General features: G+C 43.9%; 1 protein-coding gene across 1 annotated transcript in view; it reads left to right on the top strand.

Annotated features, from left to right (window-relative positions):
* Window positions 1–18,725, top strand: part of TSHR (thyroid stimulating hormone receptor) — a 152,246-nt gene extending 133,521 nt beyond the window's left edge. The window contains exons 9-10 of the mRNA XM_062181369.1: window positions 15,065–15,253; window positions 17,190–18,725. Coding sequence (XP_062037353.1) covers window positions 15,065–15,253; window positions 17,190–18,603 — 1,603 coding nt within the window. The 3' untranslated portion in view covers window positions 18,604–18,725. The remainder of the gene's footprint in view (window positions 1–15,064; window positions 15,254–17,189) is intronic.
* Window positions 18,726–20,946: the final 2,221 nt, after the last annotated feature.

Here is a 20,946-nt window from a genome sequence, read left to right as displayed (position 1 = left end):
AGAGATCTTTCATTTAGGTCTTTTTTTTCCCCCCAGAGTGTCTTGGCTTTCCATGCCTGAAATACTCTCAAGGGCTTTTCAGCCGGATCTGAATGCCTTAAGGAAAAGCACCTAATTTTAAAACATGCTAACAAAGGATTCAAGTGCTACAAGCATAAACATTTTGCGTAAAACAGGGTGGAGGCAGATCTCCCTCCTGCTCACTGGTGCTATTGAAGCATTATCCATCTGTCTCAAGTCCGTCCTCAGCTCCCACTCACATGCCATCAGACATGACCACCCTAATAGCTTTCCATTATTGGCCAAGTACACCAAAGTCACTTTTGTCTCATTTCTCTTTTTTCAACATTAAAATTGTTCTGACCAATAAAAATTGGCTGGATTTAACGTATACAATGTGATGTCTGCTGTTTATATACATTGAAATGATTACCACAGTCAACCTACTTTTGTTGTGGTGGTGGGAACATTTATGATCTTTCTTAGCAAACTTAAGTGTCCAATAAACTCTTATTGACTATAGTTACCATGTTGCAAACTAGATCTCCTGAATTCACTCATCTTATTTATACTCCTTGACCAAAATCTTCCCATTTCTCACCCATTCAGCCCCTGGCAACCACCATTCTTTTCTGTTTCTGTCAGTTCAACCTCTTTGGTTTCTATTTAGTATTTGTCTTTCTGTGTCTGACTTGTTTCAGTTAGCATAATGTCCTCTGGGTCCATCTCTGTTGTTGCTAAAGACAGGATTCCTCACACTTCAGGGCTGAGTAACATTCTGTTGTATTTCAGTCTTTCTTTATCCATTCATCCATTAATACACAGATGGTTTCCATATCCTGTCTGTTGTGAATAATGTTTACAGAAGTGAAGACATCTCTACAAAGTTCCATTTTCTTTATTTATATACCCAAAAGTGAATAGCTGATCATATATTTCTATTTTCAATCTTTTGAGTTTTTTTAAAAAACTATTTATTTATTTATTTATTTATCTGCTTATTTGAAACAGAGAGTTAAAGAGAGGAAGAGACAGAGATCTTCCATCTGCTGGCTCACTCCCCAAATGGCAACAATACCCAGGGCTGGGACAGACTGAAGCCAGCAGCCAGGAGCTTCTTCTGGGTCTCCCACGTGGGTACAGGAGCTCAATCATTTGGGCCAGCTTCTACTGCCTTGCTAGGCACATTAGCAGGTAGCTGGATCAGAAGTGGAACAACCAGAACACAAACCGGCACCCATAAGGGATGGCAGCACTGCAGGCAGCAGCTTAACCTACTACGCAACAATGCCAGCCTTTGCATTATCTTTTTTCTGCCTTCCAGAACGCACACACCAATTTATAATTTCGCCAAAAGGGTACAAGGATTCCCTTTTCTCATCTATCTAGGGTTTTAGTTCCTGACTTACTGCTCCTGTCTTTTCTACCACCACTCCTCTAGTAACTTTTGGTGATTTCTATATCCACGTGGATCTTCTTCTGTTGGACATCACCCATCAGATGTGTAGTAGGCATCTCAAACCAGCCATGTCCAAAACTGAGTCCCCGCCCATTCTTGCCCACCCTGCCTCATCTGCAGCCTCCCCCATCACAGAACATGCTAACTCATTCTTCTAGCTGTAGACCAGAAACCCTACAGTCACTCTCCTCCTGCCTTCCTCTCATTACTGCATGTCTAAATCATACAAAAATTCCATTGGCTGTATCTTCTGAGCATCTTTAAACCCCAACAATTCTCAGCATCTCCATTGCTACCACTCTTGTCCAAGACACCATCCTCTCTGTTGGTGTTCTCTGTTCCCACCCCTTTGGTCTACTTTCAAGATAGCATCCAGAGTTAACTTTTTTATTTATTTTTTTGACAGATAGAGCTAGACAGTGAGGAAGAGAGACAGAGAGAAAGGTCTTCCTTCCGTTGGTTCACCCCCCAAATGGCCGCTACGGCCAGTGCTGCGCAGATCCGAAGCCAGGAGCTTCCTCCTGGTCTCCCATGGGGTGCAGGGCCCAAGGACTTGGGCCATCCTCCACTGCCTTCCCGGGACACAGCAGAGAGCTGGACTGGAAGAGGAACAGCTGGGACTAGAACCCGGCGCCCATATGGGATGCTGGTACCGCAGGCGGAGGATTAACCTAGTATGCCACAGCACCGGCCCCTAGATTTAACTTTTAAAAGGCAAATTATGCCATTTCTTTGAAGGCTCTTAATCTCACTCTTGTGAAAAGACTAAGTCCTTTTGATGGCCTACAAGGTCACACATGCTGACTCTGCCCCCTCTCTGACTGCCACCCCATTTCCTACCTCCTCACTGTCTCAGCTCCAGACACACTGGCCTCTTTGCTTCCTCTGACATGTGAGGGTCTGCCCACCTCAGGGCCTTTACACTGCTAGTCCCTCTTCTGGGAATGCCCTGGCCCCAGACATCCACATGGCCCTCCTACACACCTGCTCCACTCCTTTGCTCCACCATTTCCTCAGTAAAAACTTCCCTGTCATCCTCCCATCATCCCTTGTTGTGAATCTACTTCTAGGCTCTTCTCTCTTCTCTGTGTTCCTTTCCCCTCAGTAGTTATCATCATCCTCTAATATACTATATATATATATTTTTTATTTTTTAAAAGGTATCCCTCTCTCCCCAGTAGAATGTAATCATGAAGAAAGCAGCAATTTGTGCATATTTAGCCTATTTTGGTAGCTTTTGCATCCAGGACTGTACCTGAGATATAGACCGCAATCAAGAAACACTCGATAAAGGGCAGGATGGGAGAGGGAGAGGGGAGGGCCACGGGAGGGAGGGAGGTTGGGGGGGGGAAGCCACAACAATACAAAAGTTGCACTTTGTAAATTCACATTTATGAAATAAAAAAAAAAAAGAAACACTTGTTGGGGTCAGTGCTGTGAAGCCACCACCTGCAGTGCCAGCATCCCATATGGACACCAGTTCATGCCCAGGCTGCTCCACTTCCCATCCAGCTCCCTGCTAATGCACCTGGGAAAGCCTGGAGGATGCCCTGAGTACTTGGGCCCCTGCACCCACATAGCAGACCCACATAAAGCTCCTGGCTCCAGGCTGGCGCAGCCCTCGCCGTTGCAGCTTTTTGGGGAGTGAGCCAGAAGAGAGAGAGAGAGAGAAAGAGAGAAAGAGAGAGAGAGAGATCTGCCTGTGCTTCTCCTCTATAATTCTACTTTTCAAATAAATAAATAAATCTTAAAAAAGAAACATTTGTTAAATAAGTCAATATCATGTTTTAAAATTCTTATATTTAAGTCCTTAAATTATCTTTAACTCAGTATTAATAAATTAGGTAAGCTGTCTTTTAATCAGTTAATTAATGTTTTTGTCTTTAGATGCGTTTGATCTACCAATTTACGTGATTAACATTTATCATGAGGCCGGCACCGGGGCTCAATAGGCTAATCCTCCGCCTGCGGCGCCAGCACCCCGGGTTCTAGTCCCAGTCAGGGTGCCAGATTCTGTCCCAGTTGCCCCTCTTCCAGTCCAGCTCTCTGCTGTGGCCCGGGAAGGCAGTGGAGGATAGCCCAAGTGCTTGGGTCCTGCACCCGCATGGGAGACCAGGAGAAGCACCTGGCTCCTGGCTTCGGATCGGCGCTGTGCGCCAGCCATAGCGGCCATTGGAGGGTGAACCAACGGCAAAAAGGAAGACCTTTCTCTCTGTCTCTCTCTCTCACTATCCACTCTGTCAAAAAAAAAAAATTTTTATCATTTATCATGAAGCAGCTTCTACATTGACCAACAGCTACTGTTGAAACATCAGCAAACCAATCAGTGCTTATTTAATTTGCAATTGAATTCACCAAGTTAATTTTAATTAATAATCTACAACAAAATGCCTCACGAAAACTTGAAATTGTTCCAGCATTTGGTAATGCCAGTGTGTATCATTGCCCCTGAGAGGCAGTCTACTCTTCCTGTGACATCAGATATCAGTCAACTCTTTTTTTTTTTTTTTGGACAGGCAGAGTTAGACAGTGAGAGAGAGAGAGAGAGAGAGAGAGAGAGAGAAAGGTCTTCCTTTTCCATTGGTTCACCACCCCCATGGCTTCTGCAGCTGCCATGCTGCGCCAATCCGAAGCCAGGAGCCAGGTGCTTCCTCCTGGTCTCCCATGCAGGCACAGGGCCCAAGCACTTGGGCCATCCTCCACTGCCTTCCCGGGCCACAGCAGAGAGCTGGCCTGGAAGAGGAGCAACCGGGACAGAATCCAGCACTCCAATGGGGGCTAGAACCCCGGGGGTGCCGGCGCTGCAGGCAGAGGATTAGCCTAGTGAGCCCCGGCGCTGGCCAGTCAACTCTTTTATTCAGGGATACTCTTGCCACACTGCATGTAACACTGTGTAAATTCACGTCCTGTTTCTTTCAATAGATACTTAATTTGAGACAGTTCCCATGACCTTGACAATCAGACTGCACACTGTCTGCCAGGCAGCTTGGCTACATGCTGATTTGTGAGTAAATACTTGCTAGAGACAAATTCTCATGAGCTCAGTGCCCATTGCTTGATGAGCTTTTTGAGGAAAGGGCCAGAGTCAACAAGGCAGAGGGAGGGCCTCCAACTAGTAGGTCTCCATCAGAGCAGGCTCCATTCACAAGTAAATTCAGTTCCCTCGGCCACTGAGAACAACTCTCTGTATTCTTATCCAGAAAAAACTTCATGGGTTTACAACCTTAAGATAGAGAAGAAGTTACAGTAATAGAAAATTCTGGATTCAGATACAACTTCAATGATACAACTTAAAATACAACTTCAGATACAACTTAAAATGATCCCTGACTTGTTGAGTTTTCGAGTTTCTATAGACTCTTCCTCCATATACTCCAGAGTTGGGAGACTAGTGTGGCTCAGCACTCAACACGTATTTGTTCTTTGTACTTGCACAGTTCCAGATGCTGAACAGGCCAGTGGTTAAAAGTAAAAGATGATGCACTGAACCTAAGCATTTATTTCCTCTCCCTCCTCAGATTCTCATGAAAAGTTAAGGAATTTTTAATATGCACGAATCCACAAAGCAAAGATGAGTAAGGGCACATCCATGGCCTGGAACGCTGTAGAATTCTGAGAAAACTGGGCAAGCAGAGAAGCAAGGTGAAACCCTGAGTATTCCTAGTGAGCAGACTGTCAGAGGGAGTTGTCTTGCCCTGCACAACCCTGGGATTTAGAGTCAATGAGGGTGGCATGTGTCAAGAATACGATCCAGGGGCCGGCGCTGTGGCGTAGCAGGTAAAGCCACCGCCTCCAGTGCCGGCATCCCATATGAGCGCTGGTTCGAGTCCCGGCTGCTCCACTTCCGATCCAGCTCTCTGCTATGGCCTGGGAGAGCAGTAGAAGATGGGCCAAGTGCTTGGGCCCCTGCACCCACATGGGAGAGCCAGAGGAGACTCCTGGTTCCTGGCTTCAGATCAGCACAGCTCCGGCCGTTGCAGCCACCTGGGGAGTGAACCAGAGGATGGAAGACCTCTCTCTCTCCCTGCCTCTCCTCTCTCTGTGTAGCTCTGACTTTCAAATAAATAAATAAAATCTTTAAAAAAAATAAGATCCAGGGCTAAAAACAGAAGGATTTAAAGAAAGTCTAAACCTGTAAATGTTAACCCTTTACTGCATTCATGCAAAATGCTAGCAGCCAAGTACCTCCCTCCCAAGCTGGAGATTTGAAGCATTTTTTGTAAAGAGGCTGAAAAGCTCTGCTGTAGAAAAAGACATCCACACTTAATGTTTTAGAGTCCAGAAAAATAATGGCCAGCCCTCTAAACTATTGCCTTATGCAAAATCTGTCAGGGGAGGGCCGGCATTGTGGCAAAGTGGGTAAACCTACCACCTGCAATGCTGGTATCCCATAAGGGTGCTGGTTTGAATCCTGGCTGCTCCACTTGCAGTCCAGTTCGCTGCTAATGGCTTGGGAAAAGCAGCAGATGACTCAAGTGTTTGTGCCCCTGCTGCCCACGTAAAGACCTGGATGAAGCTCCTGGCTCCTCCTGGCTTTGGGCTGGCCCAGCCCTGGCAATCATGGCCACCCAGGGAATAAACCAGCTAATTGAAGATCTCTGTCCTTCTCCTCTCTGACTCTGACTTTCACATAAACAAACAAATCTTTTTTTTAAAAAAATCTTTCGGGGTAGGGGAGAGCTTACTCACAGTATGGTGCTGATCACCGGACCAAAAAATGCTTCTAACATGAAAGACAGAAGCCAGGGTAAACAAGTGGGAGGAAATGAGCTTGAAGTAATTAAAGACATTGCAGAGAGCAGAAAAGAATTTTTTAACAAAGAAGTGCTCATAATGAGTGACCTGGCAAAAATCTGAGAAGACTTCTCAGGACTGTAACAATAATGATGATAATAAAAGCTGGAATTTGTTGGAGTACACTGTCAGCTACTCTTCAACAATGCCAACTGAGTCATCTGAAGGTCAAGTGGAAGTGCAGAAGCTGGGAATCCAATCCACATGGTCTAAATTTAAGTGTTCTGTCCCCAAACACCATGGTGTGCTTCCTCAAATATGCTGTTTTGAAAAGAACAGAAAATAATTAAGTATTCCTAAAACTATTCATACATTTCAAAAATATGTATTCAGAGCCTTCTGTCAGCCAAGTGACAGTCCAGGCGCCAAAAATCTTGCAGTGAACAGAGCCTGCAGGGTCCCAGCTCCCATCAAGTAAAAATGAAGAATCCAATAGAAGTCAAGGAATTCTACCAGAGACTTAGTAAAAGTAACAAAAGAGGCACCGGTGCTGTGGCATAGCAGGTTAAGCTGCCACCTGTAGTGCCAGTTCCAGTCCTGGCTGTTCCACTTCCAGTCCAGCTCTCTGCTTAATGCCTGGGAAAGCAGAAGATGGCTCAAGTCCTTGGGCTTCTGTCACCCACATGGGAGACCTGAAAGAAGCTCCAGGCTCCTGGCTTCAGCCTGGCCCAGCTCATCCCTGGCTGTTGCAGCCATCTGGGGAGTGAACCAACAGATGGAAGATCTCTGTCTCTCCCTGTCTTTCAAATAAATAAATTCTGCCTTTCAAATAAATAAATTGTTTTTAAAAAGTAACAGAAGAAAGTTACAAGAAAAGATGGATATATGTCTGAGGGATCCAGGAAACGCGTTTTCTTTTTTTTTTTTTGTTTAGAAGGCTTTTATTTAATGAATACGAATTTCATATGTACAGCTTTTAGGAATATAGTGGTTCTTCCCCCTGTTCCTGCCCTCCCAACCCAACTCCCATCCCACTTCCTACTCCCTCTCCCATCCCATTCTTCATTAAGCTTTGTTTTTAATTAACTTTGTATACAGAAGACCAACTCTATACTAAGAGAAAATGCCTTTTCTACTTGCTAGGAATTCCAAAGAAGAAACAGAAAATAAAGGTAGTTATCTCAGAAACAATGCAAGAAAATTTGCTAAAAATGAAGAATACTGGTCCTCAAATTGAAGGAGCCCCTACATCCCCAGTGCTCAGCTCAACAAATGGGAAAAGACTGTGTCAAGACACATCTTCATTAAATCTCACACCAGGGAAAGAAGATAAGCTAAACAAAACTTCCAGAGAGTAAGACCAAGTCACTAACCAGAGAACAAGAACTTGAATGGCATCACACCTACCAAAGGAATACTGGATGCTAGAATCCAGTAGGATAAAGATTTAAAATTTCTAAAGAAAAGGGTTATGCAACCAAGAATTGTAAAGCCAGGTAAAGTATTGATTGATTGCAAGTACAGAAAAAAAGTTATTTTCAGATATTCAAGGATTCAGAAGATAACTCTCATAGAAACCTAAGCAATTACTTGAAGATGTGTTCCAGTGAAATGAAGGAGAAAAATCAATAAAGAGACAACATGAGATTGAGGAAACGACTCCCACTGGGAAAAGAACGGATACTCTTCTCAAATTTTATTCTGTGGACATTGGAGGAAACCTGAGTTTTCAAGCTAAAAAGTAACATGATGTAATTCATGTTTTTTGTTTGTTTTTATTTGAAAGGCAGAGTTAGAGGGAGAGAGAGAGCGAGAAGTCTTCCATCTGCTGGTTCACTCCCCAAATGGCCACGATGCTGAGACTGAGCCAGTCTGAAGCCAGGAGCCAGAATCCCATGGGGGTGCAGAGGCCCAAGGACTTGGGCCATCTTCTACTGCCTTCCCAGGCCATAGCAGAGAGCTGGATCAGAAGTGAATCAGCCAGGACTTGAACTGGCACCATATGGGATACCAGCACTGCAGGTGGTTGCTTCACCCACTATGCCACAGTGCGAGCCCCACGATTCATGTTTTTACAGATTTAGTTGAAAGGCAGAGAGACAGGGAGACCAACCAATAGAGAGAAAGAGATCTTCCATTCACTGGATCACTCTGCAAATGGCCACAAGGACTTGGGTTTGGCCATGCTTAAACCAGGAGTTAGGAACTCCATCTGGGTCTCCTGCATGGGTGGCAGGGGTAAGAGCACCTGAGTCATCTTCCATTACCTTCCCAGGTGCATTGGCAGGGAGCTAGATCAAAAGCAAAGCCATTAGCACTCGAACCAATGCTCTGATATGGGATGCTAGCATTGCAAGCAGTGGCTTAATCCTCTATGCCACAGCACTAGCCCCATAATTTCTTTTAGAAAGAACATTCTAGGGGCTGGCACTGTGGTATAGTGGGTAAAACCGCCACCTGTGATGTCAACATCCTATATGGGCGCCAGTTCATGTCCCAGCTGCTCCATTTCTGGTCAGCTCCCTGCTAGCACCTGGGAAAGTAGCAGGGGATGGCCCAAGTATTTGGTCCCCTGAACTCACTTGGGAGACCTGGAATAAGCTCCAGGCTCCGAATCAGCCCAGCTCCAGCCATTACAGCCATTTGGAGAGTGAATCAGTGGGTAGAAGATATTCATTCTCTCTCTCTCTCTCTCTCTCTCTCTCTCTCAAATAAATCAATCAATCTGGGATGGAAGGAAGGAAGGAAGGAAGGAAAGAAGGAAGGAAGGAAGGAAGGAAGGAAGGAAGGAAGGAAGGAAGGAAGGTTGGTTCTGTTCTAAATCTGTAGGTGCAATTAGAAAAGGATTTATGGGAAACTCACCAGGAAGTTTCTGCAAAACTCAGCCAAATGTAATTCAGCCCTTAACTAAGGTGATGGCAGTGAGACTGTATCATATAAACAGCTGAGCTGACAGCTCAGTGTAGTAGGGGAGTGCATAACACAATGGCATTGTATTTTATTTTATTTTTTAAAATATTTTTATTTATTTATTTGACAGGTAGAGTTACAGACAGTGAGAGAGAGAGAGAGAGAGAGAGAGAGAGAGAAAGGTCTTCCATCTGATGGTTCACTCCCCAAATGGTTGCAACGGCTGGAGCTACACCGATCTGAAGCCAGGAGCCAGGTGCCTCTTCCTGGTCTCCCATGCGGGTGCAGGAGCCCAAGCACTTGGGCCATCCTCCACTGCTTTCCAGGGCCACAGCAGAGAGCTGGACTGGAAGAGGAGCAACCAGGACTAGAACCCAGTGCCCATATAGGATGCCGGCGCCGCAGGCGGAGGATTAACCAAGTGAGCCACGGCGCCACCCCCAGCGTTGTATTTTAAATACATATGGAGTAAATGTACAATGAGGGCAAAAGAGATTCTTAGAGAACACTGAACCCTCAAGCCCTGGAAGATGGTAGATAAAGGCAGAAAATACAAAATAGATGTACCAGTTGTCTTGGAGGAAACATTTATTTAGTTTGATTTTTTTTCTTACATATGGAAAAACAGGTTTTAATCTGAACATCAATGAAGGGGCCAGGGGTTAGGGTATCTGAGGGACACAAAAGGAGCCAAGGAGGTGCAGACCTGGTCCTGGGAGGAAGCCAGGTGCTGAGACTCCCCTGGGATATTTTGAGTGGAGAGGCATAGTTCCATTGGGAAGTATGAAGGAGCTCCTGCTTTCTTTTTGGGTTACACCCAGACTGTCTGGTTAAAAGTGCAAATCTCTGCAAGAGAAGTTAATTTTGACTTTAGAAAAGCCAGTAGTTCCCCCTGCTTGACCTTGCAAGTACAAAAGCAGCATGAGTTGAGCAGCCTGCGTCAGGAGAGCACCGCACCGCAGGAACACTTTAGGAGCAGCAGGCTTAGTGGCTATTTACAGGGACATCCAGCGCCCTTAGATGCACCAGACAAGATCTTGGAGAGGTCGTCAAAGGTCAACCTGCAGGACCATGAAGGGCATGGTAGAAGCAGTGGATGTTATGCGCGGTAGATTGGGAAGACCGTACAAGGCACAAAGAGTGGCATGATTCAATGCATTTGTATGAATATTCTGGCTACTATATGGAGAACAGATTTGGCAGAGAATAAGGCTGGACAAGAAAGGTATTGCAGTGAAGGAAGATGTTAGTTTGAACTAAAAAGCTAACATTAGAGATGCAAATATGTGGATTCAAGATTCTTTTTTAATTCAAATCTACAGGTCTTTTGCTAAGTTAAATGCTGATAGGACCATGGTGGTAAATAGTTGGTCACTATGTTAGTTACTCCTAGGTTCCTAGTTTGAGGAGCTGAATGGATGGGAGTAACCAACACTGTGATGAGGAAACATGGAGCAGGAACACGTGGAGGTGGGGGTAGAGGACCAAAAGCTAGGTTTTGGATGGACTGCTTAAGTTGGAGATGCCTGTGAGACATCCAAGCATCCAAGTGAATAAGCAATTGTATATACAATTCAAGATAGGAGCTAGGGTTGTATTTCCCTTAGTCTCTTGCTTTGGGTTTGAGTTCAGATAAACTCCAAATTGGGGCAAGGAGGGAAGTAACACTCAATAAATGCCGAGCACCTGGGGCAGGCATTTGGCATAGGAGTTACGGTGCAGCTTTGGATGCCCATAGTCCGTATCAGAGGACCAGCTCTATTCCTAATTCTGTGCAAGCTAGAAGGCAGCAGATGACAGATCAAGCACTTAGGTCCCTGCCACACACATGGGAGACCTTTTCCAATTCCTTACTTTGGCCTGGCTCAGCCCCAACTACTGAGGGCATTTGGGGAATAAACCAGTAGATGAGAACACTTTCTTTCTCTCTCTCTCTCTCTCTCTCTCTCTCTCTGCCTCTCAAATACACGAGGAGAATTCTTTAAATGTCAAGTACTCATTATGTTACTGATGTTTCTGCCATAACATTTACACACATTTTCTAACACCCACTTTCCCCATGCCTGCCTAAGCCCCTCCCAGTTCATCCTGACTTGGACCAACTAGAGACCCCTAGGCTATGCTCTTCACAGACATGCAGACACAGAATCTAGGCCTCCCTCCCAGAGTCTTCATGAGTCCCTGGAGGGTAACTGCATCTGGGTCTGTGTTCACACTCTAGAGACCTGACGCTAAGTATGGAAAAGCTGCTGGGACACTGAAGCTGAGAACTCAACACAAATTACAGCTAGGTCTCCACCCTTGGCTTGGCAAGTCTCTCTGGGTACAACATACCTGTTTCTTTGTCCACACTTCAGTATCTGCCTGCTTCATAAAAATGCCCAAGAAATTGAGCTGCACCTCTGAGTTACCTGACAGCATCTTCAACAGTGCAGGTCCCCAGCTCTCACCATCAGAGGATACAGTTCCATTGGTCTGGGTGTGGCTTGGTCTGCACTGCAGGCGATTCTGATGTTAGTCCAGGTCAGCTGCCAGCTCTCCCCAAAAATCTGTCTGTCGGACCCTCGCCAGCAAGGGTCCAACGCAGTCACGACACGGTCACTGTTCATCGGTTCTCAAGGAACTTTTACTTGTGGGGGTAAAAGGAAAGTGGGGAGAGGAGAAAAGAAGAGGCGGGGCCATGGTGGAGGCCCGCCCAGATCCCAATGTCCCTTTATGCTGATATCATCCAATCAGATGAAAGGGCACGTATAGCCTCAGGTCGAAAGTTCATCTGTTTCACCTGGTTCCTCCTAGTTGTTTATGCAGAGTCCATTTCAACTGTTTCACCTGGTTGTTTTCGTAGGCCTTGTGGTCGACCAATTGCTGCAAACTATGTAGATGAGGAGGTTCTCACAGGTGGCCAGCCTGCGGTTCCCCACATGTGTCCATGGTGTCTCTATCCCTTAGGTCACTGTGAAAGTTTTAAAATAAGCACCAAGTTCTTTGACACTGCTCTCATAAAGTGGTAGGTTCTATCCCCCACCCATGAATTTCTTAGTTCTCTCAGGATCTGGCCAGCACAAAGCAAGAAGCCCAAACCACATGGAGAGGCCGCATCAGCAGGGCCAACCGAGCTCAGCCTTTGAATCTCCTCAGCCTGGCTCATTGGCACCACCCATGCAATGAAGCAGCCTGCAGTCATCGAGTTGCCCCAGTCTTTGGGTCTTTCCCAGCTGAGTGCCAGACATCACAGAGCACAGACAGTACATCCCCTCCATGTCCCATTCAAATTCCACAAGGGCTAAACTCATAATTTAAAAATTATTGCTTTATTCCACTTAGTTTTGTGATATTTTATCATACAGTAACTGGAGTGGTTCCAAAAATGCTTTCTCAAGAAATATCTGTTCGAATCAAACATATCACTTGGAAAGCTAAATTCCTTCAGAAGCACATACAGTGGATCCAGAAGACAAAACAATAGTTGCTGTCTTGTCTCATGGACACCAAAGCATCATTTGGTAGAGACACAGGAATGATATCTGGCACAGCAGTTTAGATGCTGTTTGGGATCCTCATATTCCATACTGGAGTGCCTAGGTTCAAGTCCCAGAGACTCCACTTCCAATCTAGCTTCCTGTTATTGCACACCCTGGGAGGCAGCAAATGATACCTTAGGTACCTTGGTCCCTGCCACCCATGTTGGAGATCCAAATTGAGTTCTGGGCTTGGGCCTGGCCACAGGCACTTGAGAAACAAACTAATGGAGAGACAATGATATGTCTCTCTCTTCCTCTTCCCCACCCTGCCTGTCTCTATCTATCTACCTTTCAAATAAAATGAAAATAAATAAAAAAATTTTTAAAAAAGAATATATATATATATGTGTGTATATATATATATATATATATATATATATATATATACAAGTTGCTTCTAGAAACCTGGAGACAGAAACTTGGCACGCCTTGAAGACAGTATGGATAACAGGAAAAGATGCATCTAAAGAACAGATGAGGCAGAGAGCAAACTCTAGCTTTGTCTACTTCACAGTTACATTTGAGGCTGCCTCTGTAATCTCTCAGATCTTCTCCCACCTGAGATGCTGCTCATGACAGTTTCCCAAATACACCAGACTAATGTCAAAAATCACCTCGAGATCACATGGTAACTCTTGTCACAAGGCAAGTACGGGGAATACTGAATTGCAGTGGTTTTAAATTAAATGCAGAACAAAACAGCAAATGTGACACTCTCCCCCCCCCACACACACAAGAAAAAAAATCACAGTTCAGCAGTGAAAATGAGGTTAACACAAAAGCTTTGTGTTTGTCAAAAACCTATAGAACATTCTGGTGGCCTTGGACCTTAAGAATCCATAGATAAATCCCAGCCAAGTCCAATTACAATGATGTAGAGGAAGAGGTTGAAGATACTGGTATTCATTTGCCAGCCAGACACTGCTAGTTATATGAAATATTTTAAATCATAAATGCCTCCAATAAAAAAGTCAACATTTTAATTGATAAAACATATAACAAGTTAAGTTAAATAACCATGCTCTAGTCTTATTCAAGCTGTTGTTCAGTGTAAATAAAACTGATGGAGTAAAACATGTAACCTAGACTCTCTGGGATAGGGAGAACAGAGACGTATTAGGCTCACAACCATGAACGAATTCTACTTTAGTAACTAGCACTGATGTCTGCATAATTCCCAGCCTCAAAACCACCCCAAACCTCATTGTTTGCAGAAATGAACTGAGTCTCAACTCAGATTGCTGGTGTTTTCTACCCAGCAATATATTTATAGTCTTCTAAAGAAATGGGGGGGGGGGGCAATCACTAATGAATTCACCATGTAAGTACTTATGCCTCCCAAGTTCTATATCCTAGTGATACTGTGTTGATCTCTATCAGTGAACAATTTATCAGTCCCCAAACCAAGTCCCTAAAGAGAATGATAACAACTTAGTTCCCTTTGAGCCTTTTTAGTTTCATTTCCCTTGCCTCTAGAGGCCCTTTAAGAGTTAGATGGGGGTGGCCAGCACTGTGGCATAGCCAGTAAAGCTGCTGCCTAAAGTGCTGGCATCCCCTGTGGGTGCAGGTTTGAGTCCCAGTTGCTCCACTTCTGATCCGGCTTCCTGCCAATGCACCTGGGAAAGAAGTGGAAGATGACCCAAGTCCTTGGGCCCTTGTACCTGTGTGGGAGGCCCAGAAGAAGCTCCAGGCTCCTGGCTTCAGATCAACCCAGCTCTGGTGGTTGTGACTATTTGGGTAGTGAACCAGCAGATAGAAGACCCCACCTACCCTGTCCCTGATTCTCTGTAACTTGCCTTTAAAAAAAAAAGAGAGAGAGAGAGAGAGAGTTAGATGGTGCTATTTTCCGAAGTAAAATTGGCATCTGTCTCTAAGCATGTATTGTGATGGACAGAGTAAAATATCTGCAGCAATGGCATTTGTATTGATGGATACTGGAACTACCAGGCAGTTCTGTGGCTGGCTTAACAGTGAAGCCACATCCCATAGAGGACTGCCTGAGTTTGATACCTGCCTTAGGCTCCTGACTCCAGCTTCCTGCTAATGCAGACCAGGAGGCACAGGGTAGACCAAGTAATTTGGTTCCTGCCACCCACAAGGGCAACCTGGACTGAGTTCTCAGCTACTGGCTTTGGTCCAGCCAAATTCTGGACACTGAGGACATCTGGGGAGAAAACCAGACTATGTGGGTGCTTGCCATCATCTCTTCTCCTCTCCAATGAATAAATAAATAAATACAAGAGTTCCTTGTAACATTGCTTTAAAAGCCTAATATCCCTCCCTAGACCAGTGGCTGTGCGTAAAGAACTCAGATTATAACTTCAGTAGCAGAAAGGGGCATAAAGTCTCCCTGATCACCTCTGGCTTGTCTGCTTTCTGGCCAAGCACTAGAAGACCCTGGGCGCTCACTGCCTGTGTTGTTCCGCTCTCTGCCTCCCAGGGACGTGTCTTACACCAGTGTTACTGCACTGCCGTCCACAGGCCTGGAGCACCTCAAGGAACTGATAGCAAGAAACACTTGGACTCTGAAGAAGCTTCCACTTTCCTTGAGTTTCCTGCACCTCACGCGGGCTGACCTTTCCTATCCGAGCCATTGTTGTGCTTTTAAAAATCAGAAGAAAATCAGAGGGTAAGTGGCAGAGACTCAGGCCAGCATGGAATCATTTTCTAGGTTTGAGGAAGAATCTGTGGTTTGGCACAGTGATTCGGTGCACTCAGAGGGGTTGCAGCTGAGAAATAAGGACAATGTTGGCCATTGAAGTAGAAGAGGGAATCAGAGATAATGTAGCAGAGACAGGGGTGACCTGATCATGTAGAACTCTGTCAAGGTTACACAGCCGTGATTGCTGGCTTCTAGATGCAACATGGTGCCACAGCCATGAAGACAGGCTTAGAGACAATACAATCGGGTTTACCCGATTGGTTTTGGACTTTATGATTATCATAGATCACTGGTTTCCTGCATGTGGACTTTTGAGTCAGGTGGGCTTATACCTGCCAGTTTCTAGCTGTGTTATCCCAGACTAGTCACTTAACTCCCTTGAGCCTTTGGAAATGGAGATCATAATGCTACTGTTTCACAGGGATTTTTAGAAGACTAAGTGATAAACTGAACAGAAAACACTTTGCAATGTAATGGGTGGGCGTACTATCAGATTGCTTTAAAGGCTGCAACATAGGGGCGGTCTTCATTTTTTTCTCCATGATTTCTCTGAATCTTGTTTTCACCTACATTTTAGTCTTCATATTTCTCCCTTTATGTCCTGTACAATCCCCTGTCCAACTCCACCTTCATTTATTTCTTATTCAGTCCCCCTTGGTTTCAATATGAATACAAGTATCTACTGGTTGACTTTGACACTGACATTTGCAGTTGGGAAAAACTCAAGATCTGGTTGTGGGGGCAGAAGCAAAGAGAAATCCTGTACAGAGAAGCCCACTATGGACACCCCCACTGCAGAAAACAAGGAGTGGCTTTGAGGGTGTTGTGAGAGACTCCAAACTGACACCAGGTGATGATGAGTAAGAAAAGACCAGGCATGGGAGAGAGGCTCAAGTAGACCTAAGGTACAGGCTTCAGATTTCTCATTAATCTGCAGAGGTCAGCACCAGCCAGTCCATTAGAAATTTTAACCAGAACCCAACAAACAATTTAAAATCTTTCCAGCAGCTAAACCAAGTTGAAAATGTTCTTTTGTGATGAGTCGGTGAGCTTGGCAAGAAGACAAATCTTACTTCTGTGACCATGCCTGCATGATTGTGTTCTTTTATTCATTGGTTCAACAAACATTTCTTGAGTACCTACTGTGTGCCTGGCATTGTCCTATCCACAACATTGAACAGGACAGACAAGAGTCTCTCTTGCATTTTGTTTACAGTCTAAGGGAGGAAGTCAGAAAAGAACAGGCAGACAAGGAAAAATCAGTGCTGGAAGGAATTAAACACAAGGGTGGGACAACTTGGTAAGAAGGAGAAGGAAGGTTTCCTCTGAGAAAGGGGCATTTGACTTTGAATAATGAGTAGAGGCAATTCTAAGTTTTTCAGGCAAAGAGAACACAGAGGTGTAGTTCTGAACAGGAATAATAACAGCAACAATAACAGGTACACATATGGCACTCACAATGCTACAGGTGCCATTGTAACAGCTTTAAAAAGGTAAGTCTATCTAAATCTAAGCTGTGTTTTAAATAACATTCTCACGCCATTTTACAAGTGAATAAACCAAGGTTCATAGATTTGCTCAAGATGAGACATTTAGTACACAGCAGATCTGGGCTCCAGCAGCCATGCTTTTTTTTTTTTTTTAATCACTGCTGTTCTTGACTTGGTTGTAGCTGAGAAATGAGACCAATTTCACTGGATGACAGTAGGACGGGGCAGTGATAGAAAATTATGTAGGAGATAACTGTTTCCCATTGGCCAAATCTATCGCAAGAAAATTATGTAGGAGAGACAAGTTCAGACAGATTACATAGAATTTCACAGCGTCATGTATATCATATTTTTCTAAGTGTTATGAGTACCATCAGTTTTTCAAGCAGTGAATCACTTCTGTTGCTTTATAGAATCCTTGAGTCACTGATGTGTAATGACAGCAGTATCCGGAGCCTGCGTCAGAGAAAATCTGTGGATACCTTGAATGGCCCCATCTACCAGGAATATGAAGAGGATCCCGGCGAGAGCAGTGTTGGGTACAAGGAAAACTCCAACTTCCGGGACACTCACAGCAACTCACATTATTACGTCTTCTTTGAAGATCAAGAAGATGAAAACACTGGTTTTGGCCAGGAGCTTAAAAATCCCCAAGAAGAGACCCTACAGGCCTTTGACAGCCATTATGACTATACTGTATGTGGAGACAATGAAGACATGGTGTGTACCCCCAAGTCAGATGAGTTCAACCCCTGTGAAGACATCATGGGCTACAAGTTCCTGAGAATTGTGGTGTGGTTTGTTAGTCTCCTGGCTCTCCTGGGCAATGTCTTTGTCCTGTTTATCCTCCTCACCAGTCACTACAAACTGACTGTACCACGCTTTCTCATGTGCAATTTGGCCTTTGCAGATTTCTGCATGGGGATATACTTGCTCCTCATCGCCTCCGTAGACCTCTACACTCACTCTGAGTACTACAACCATGCCATTGACTGGCAGACAGGCCCCGGGTGCAACACAGCTGGTTTCTTCACTGTCTTTGCCAGTGAGCTGTCGGTGTACACACTGACAGTCATCACGCTGGAACGTTGGTACGCCATCACCTTTGCTATGCGTCTGGACCGGAAGATCCGCCTCAGGCATGCATATGCCATCATGGTTGGGGGCTGGATTTGTTGCTTCCTTCTGGCCCTCCTTCCTTTGGTGGGAATAAGTAGCTATGCCAAGGTCAGCATCTGCCTGCCCATGGACACTGAGACCCCTCTGGCTCTGGCATATATTGTCTTTGTTCTGTTGCTCAACATCATTGCCTTTGTCATCGTCTGTTCCTGTTATGTGAAGATCTACATCACAGTGAGAAATCCGCAATACAACTCTGGGGACAAAGACACCAAAATTGCTAAGAGGATGGCCGTGTTGATCTTCACAGACTTTATGTGCATGGCCCCAATCTCTTTCTATGCTCTGTCAGCACTTATGAACAAACCTCTCATCACCGTTACCAACTCCAAAATCTTGCTGGTTCTCTTCTACCCGCTTAACTCCTGTGCCAATCCATTCCTCTATGCTATTTTCACGAAGGCCTTCCAGAGGGATGTATTTATCTTGCTCAGCAAGTTTGGCATCTGTAAACGTCAAGCTCAAGCATACCAAGGCCAGAGAGTTTCTCCAAAGAACAGCACTGGTATCCAGGTCCAAAAGGTTACCCAGGATATGAGACAAGGTCTCCCCAACATGCCAGATGTCTATGAACTACTTGAAAATTCCCACCTCACTCCTAATAAGCAGTGCCAAGTCTCAGAAGAGCATAAGCAAACTGTTTTGTAAAATTGATCCTTCGGTACACTCACAATGGTAGGGAAACTTAGAAAACTCTAGTTTCTTGAACATGCATTCCAATCCCATGCCACAGTCAACACACAGCTGGCCTAACCCTTGCTCAGGTAATTTTTCATGGGGCAGGATCTCATCTCTGGAGAGTACTTTGCATTACACTAATCATTGCCTCCACGAAGGGAGACAGGAAACTAGTGGTATATCTGAATTCCAGGTAACATAAAAATAATCTATACTTCCTGGAAGACTTTTCTTGATGCTAAGTTCAGAGGTGACATTGTGTAAGATGTTCAACAAGTATCAACTGAACAATGTCAATACTGACCTTCTTACTGTTATATAGCATTTGTTCTAAAGATTCAGCAAATAAAAAAAATGCTATTAATTTAGTTGATGACCACAAGATAAAATCAGCCATAGATTGGCTCAATTTCATGTCACCTACTACAAGAAAGTTTGAGCATCTTAAAACTTAAAAATGAAACACAACTAGATGCCATGAATGGAACAGTTATTATTAGATATGATGGAAGGGAAATGTCTAGCCTTGTGTTGTGGGTAGTTTTTTTTTTTTTTTACTCTGAAACTAGGTGTTCATCTCTTCCCAAGGATCTATCTGATGTGACATTGTTTTTATGTGTTACCTGGAAAAACTGGTAAATTTTCAAGTAAGGTGACCTAGCACACTAAGAATTACTCTTACTGGCTAGCCTCACAGCATAAAAGATGAACTCTAGAAAGTATTGCTAAGTAGCAACAACTGGGAATGATGGACAAAGCATCCTCAGTCACTGTTGATAAATACAGCAGGCTGGACACCAGTTACCTGAGAGTCACCGTGTCTCACAAGTTTGCTGAAGTAAACAGGCTCAACGACCTCCTCCAGTTTTTAATATCTATGTTTATCCTTTTCCCTCAAAACATGTTCCCCCGACAAAGAGAAAGAAGAGTACTAAGTAGAATCCGTTTTTCCTAGCTTGTAGAACTGCTGACTCCTTCTCTTTGGGGTCTAGACATACGACCCAGGATATGTTTTGTTTCATTTTTGGTCACAATATTTGAGCCAAAAATTTTATTTATTGACTATGCTGGTTTGTTTTTAAATGATCTAATTAGTAATATACACAGCTACAGTCATCAGGACAAAACAGGTTGATATTTATATAACAAAAGTTGATGTTGCAAATTTTGATTATTTGGAGTTGCTGTGTCACAATGTAGACTCTCTTCAAAACTCCTGTCATCAGGGATTCATTTCTTTACCTAGCCATTTCTAGCCATACGAAAACTGTCAAGAGAGATTTCTTCTTTTCTGTAACTGCCAACTCTTCCCAACAGAGTTCATCACTGGATGTAAAACCTCTACTCTCCAACAGGACTTCCTGATGTGAACTAGGAACTTCATCCCCAGAGGGGTTCTCCAAGTTAAAAGTCACAGTAGCTTCTTTATTTACTGTTAGTGGAATCCCCAAGCAAAGGTGGCATTTGCTTCTCAGAGCTCATGAACCATAGCATGAAATCAAAATCCTTCTGTTGGTTTAAGTCTGGGATAGGGGAAGGTTGTTTTATGAATAGGGTGAATGGGCCACCAGTTGTGGTCCCCACATGATTCTCCTGGAATTTCTCCACAGCATATCCATTCCTGATTAGTGTTGAGGCTTGCTTGTCCTAATAGATATACTATAAACACCTAAAATCATGACTCCCAGTAGTTCACTGCAATTACTGAAGTTAAACAAATGTGTTAGCCTGTGGCATGCATTTCTCCCCTGTAACATTTTGAAATATCGCATCTTGATAAATGATGTGTTTTCAGTAGCTGAACTAATTCTAGGAAACAGAGTCCTAGAAAAAATTACTTAAATAGAATTGTTACTAAAATTTATGTTCACAGTGCAAAATAAAGTTCCTGTAAAATTATTTTGTTCAGTCCTAGTGCATTGGGTGTTTTATTTTGGTGTAACTTTTTAGTTTCTTTGAGGATTAACATTACACTTGTTAAAACTAAAGAGAGAAAAAAGCAATTGGTATATTTGCTAGTGAATCCAAATTAACCAATTGTTGACTATCAATGAATAACTTATGGCTGAAAAAACTTACTGTTCACGAGTGGGATTAAGATTCATTGATAGGTCATGATGCTAAGAGGTTATAAAAAAAAAGTAAAACAAGGTATCAAGCAAGCGATTAGTATTGACATTAGGAATTCAAATAGTGCTCCAGTGAGGCTAATAAATCTGTAAGTCCTCTTCAGAGTTCATTTTATCTGGCATCTTTCAATTAACAGAAGAAATTTAAATCAGTGATGAAATCCTATAGGCTAGTGAAAATAAA

This window comes from Lepus europaeus, chromosome 22 (assembly GCF_033115175.1).
Source record: "Lepus europaeus isolate LE1 chromosome 22, mLepTim1.pri, whole genome shotgun sequence".
Classification (NCBI taxonomy): Eukaryota; Metazoa; Chordata; class Mammalia; order Lagomorpha; family Leporidae; genus Lepus; species Lepus europaeus.
The sequence above is the reverse complement of the archived record's forward strand: the minus strand, read 5'-3'. Positions and strand labels throughout refer to the sequence as shown.